Genomic DNA, 3,366 nt, shown 5'->3' on the forward strand with positions numbered 1-3,366 from the left:
TATATATATATATATATATATATATATATATATATATATATATATATATTTATATATGTATATATATATATGTGTGTCCTTAAATGTATTGGTCTGTCTATCTACATATTTGTCTAACCTATATAACTATACAAAGTCCATCTATCTATCTATCTATCTGTTTGTCTGTCTGTTTGTCTCACTTTCTCTCTCAAACACCCGTTTTTATGTCTCTCTGTTTTTGCCCCTCTCTCTCTCTCACACACACACACACACACCCATCTGTCTGTGTGTCCATATGCCTGTCTATCTTTCTCCCTTTCTCTGACATACCTGTCGTCTGTGTCTGTCCGTCTGTCTCTCTCTCACCCACCTGTCTGTCTGTTTCTCCATCTTTGTGTCTTTCTGTCTGTTCGTCTCTCCCTCACAAACACCCATCTGTCTGTCTGTCCGTCTCTCTTTTCGTCTCTCTCCCTCTCACTTTTTCTCTCTCCCACACACCTGTCTGTCTGCATGTCTCTGTCCATCCTTCTGTTTTTCCGGCCGTCCGTATGTCTACCAGCATGCCTTCCCTCCACCCTGCTCTCACCTTTCCCGCCATCCTACACCGTCTTTCAGAAACGCCACTCCAGTCCATTTGTGAGCAACCTTGAAGAATCTAAACCTTATTTCCACGATCTAAACCTCTTCAAAGACTACAGCAACTTGTGTTCGTCGACCATCCAACCAGAGGACCTGCGGAAGCCCTCATCAGTCTGTGCGACCATAGGGCCGGTCCCATGTTTGTCGTCACAGTTTAACGGTCGCGACGCTGACGAGATCCGAAGAGAGGTCTGTTCACCTGTTGTTGTGCCGCGTCATTGTCCTGCTTGCCTTTTGTTAACTCCTCTTAACCTGTTGTCATGTTTGTGCTGTGTGAAACTTATAGGCTTTTGTTGTGCCATATTCATGGGGCCAATTTGTATTTCTGTCCCTTTGACGTGTTGCAGTTGATGTATTCAACTGTGTTGTTGTGCTGCCTGCTGTTTGTTAACTCCTTTTAACCTGTTGTGATGTTTGTGCTATGTGAAACTTATAGGGTTTCGTTGTGCTCTGGTCATAGGGACAGTTTGTATTGCTGTCTCTTCAATGTGTTGCGGTCGATGTATTCCACTAGTTGTGTTGTTTGTGCTGTAGTATAGTAGCGGTGGCAGTCTTTTCTGTGTGGCTGCAGTGTTGTGGTCTTTTGTATGTGGCTGTGTTGTAGTTTAGACTGTGGTAGAATTTATGTTACAATGCTTTTAGCATGACGTTTGTGTTGTAGTTTTGGCTGTAGTAGAGTTAGTGTTACAGTGTTCGTAGCATGCTGTTTGTGTTGTAGTTGTACTGTTTGTGTTATAGTCACTTCTATGTGCTCTGTTGTGATATTCTTGATGTCATTTCAGCTAGCTTTGTTGTGTGGTTCATGTGGCATCATGATCATTTGCCATGTGGGTAGTGTCTGTGCTGTAGCGCCTGCATTTAAACCTTGTGTTGTAGTATCTATGTTTAGTGTTTATGCTGTAGTATCTGTGTATAGTGTTCGTGTTGTAGTACCTGCAGTACTCTTCTTGCCATGCGTCTCTTGTCAGAGTTAATTCCTTTAAATCTGTTGTACAGCTTCTGTAGTGTGACAATCATAGTTGTCTGTTGTGTTTTACGGTAATACAGGAGACTGTTGTGTTGTGAGCTAGTTTTGAGTTGCGTTGTGAGGTGTTTGCCCAGGTTTAATCCCTCTGGACTCATAATAATAATAATAATAATAATAATAATAATAATAATAATGTGTTGTACAGTTCCTATTGTGTTGTGTGGTGTCTGCATTTGTATTGTTGTCGTTGTAATGCTTGAGTAGTTTTCTCTTCCCGCTGTTATTTTCACTGTGTTGTTTGTCTTAACTCCAACAGAATTATGTTATTTGCGTTGTGTGGCAGTACAGAAGTGGTGATCCTCTATGTGCCTTGTTGTGTTGCAGTATTATTTCGTCAGCCTTTTTTCTTCTGTGTTGCAATGCATGTTGTTGGTGCGGTTTGCGTTGTGGTTTGTGTTGTAGTCCAGTTTAATCCGTAACCCTTGTATTGCAATGTTCTTCATGTTGACATCACCACTTTTTTTGTTATATTGGTTGTGGTATTGTGGTCTTCTATATGTGGTCGGTGTTGTAGTTTGGGCTGTAGTAATGTTAGTGTTACAGTGTTTTCAAAATGAGGTTTATGTTGTAGTTGTGGTGCTCGTTATGTCTTTTCTGTTAGTGTCGTTGTGTGGTCTTTCGGCATGCGGTGAGTGTTTGTGTTGTAGTGTATGTGGTTACTGTTTCTGTTGATGTGGTAGCGTTTGTGTTATAGTATGTGTAGTGAGTGTTTACGTTGTAGTATCTGTGGTTAGTGTTGTAGAGTATGTGGTTAGTGTTTGTGCTGTTAACCTGGGTTCTCATCCCTAAGGTATTTTTCGATGTTATTATTATTATTATTATTATTATTATTCAGGTCACTGCTTGGAATTGAACTCAGAATCTGGGGCTTAGTAGCCCGTGCTCTTAGCCATTAACGCTGTATGCTCGTTTAAATAATGTACATAATTCCTCATCTCTTAAATATAGAAACTGTACTAATGAGTTGTTTATGATATTGATTATTATGTATTGATTGTTACCAACCTTTCTTCTGGCAGGGCAAACACATACAAGACGAGTCGGTCCATATACGACCTCCCCATTTAGCACAATCAACCAGTCCTGTGAAGCAGTGGTGTCATAAACCAGAGGTGCTTATCAAAGGGTGCTGTAATTATATTGCTCAGGTACTTTGCTTTTCTCATTGGTCGATCTGTTACGCATGATGGTTTCTGATTGGTCAGTTGGTTAAACGTGTTGGTTTCTGGTCGATCAGGTGTGTTTGTTGGTTGATTCCTGACAAGGGTTTATGTACACTCGTGTTATGAGTTCTGTTTTCTGGTTTGTGTCCCTACACTGAAAACGCTATGAAAGGCTTTCTTAACCCTTTTGTCACCTTATTTCTGTTGAGATGTTCTGTGTTTCTTTCAATTAATTTTAAAGAATTTAGTAAAATAACTTTGTTATCGTTAAGCTAGTGTTAGGAACATAAATTGTGACTAAGGTTTGGTGGAAGATTTTAATTCAGAACTTATGGAAACAAGACATTTGTACTCCAGAGCCAGAGGTGGTTTCAGCCAGGGGGTCAAGAATTGTTTCTCTATTATATATTCTAGCCATTTTGTTACCATATTTCTGTTGAGATGCTCTGTGTTTCTTTCAATTAATTCTAAATATAACAAAGAATTTAGTAAAATAACTTCGTTATCATTAAGCTAGTGTTAGGAACATAAATTGTGACTAAGGTTTGGTGGAAG

The 3,366-nt window shown here is 39.6% G+C and overlaps 1 protein-coding gene across 1 annotated transcript in view; it reads left to right on the forward strand.

The window, feature by feature from the left end:
* LOC106875649 (ankyrin repeat and sterile alpha motif domain-containing protein 1B) overlaps window positions 1–3,366 on the forward strand; it is a 53,946-nt gene that overhangs the window by 2,557 nt on the left and 48,023 nt on the right. The window contains exon 4 of the mRNA XM_014923889.2: window positions 2,668–2,796. Within this exon, the coding sequence (XP_014779375.1) occupies window positions 2,668–2,796 (129 nt within the window). The remainder of the gene's footprint in view (window positions 1–2,667; window positions 2,797–3,366) is intronic.

This window comes from Octopus bimaculoides, unplaced genomic scaffold (genome assembly GCF_001194135.2).
Source record: "Octopus bimaculoides isolate UCB-OBI-ISO-001 unplaced genomic scaffold, ASM119413v2 Scaffold_51101, whole genome shotgun sequence".
In the NCBI taxonomy this organism is placed as follows: domain Eukaryota; kingdom Metazoa; phylum Mollusca; class Cephalopoda; order Octopoda; family Octopodidae; genus Octopus; species Octopus bimaculoides.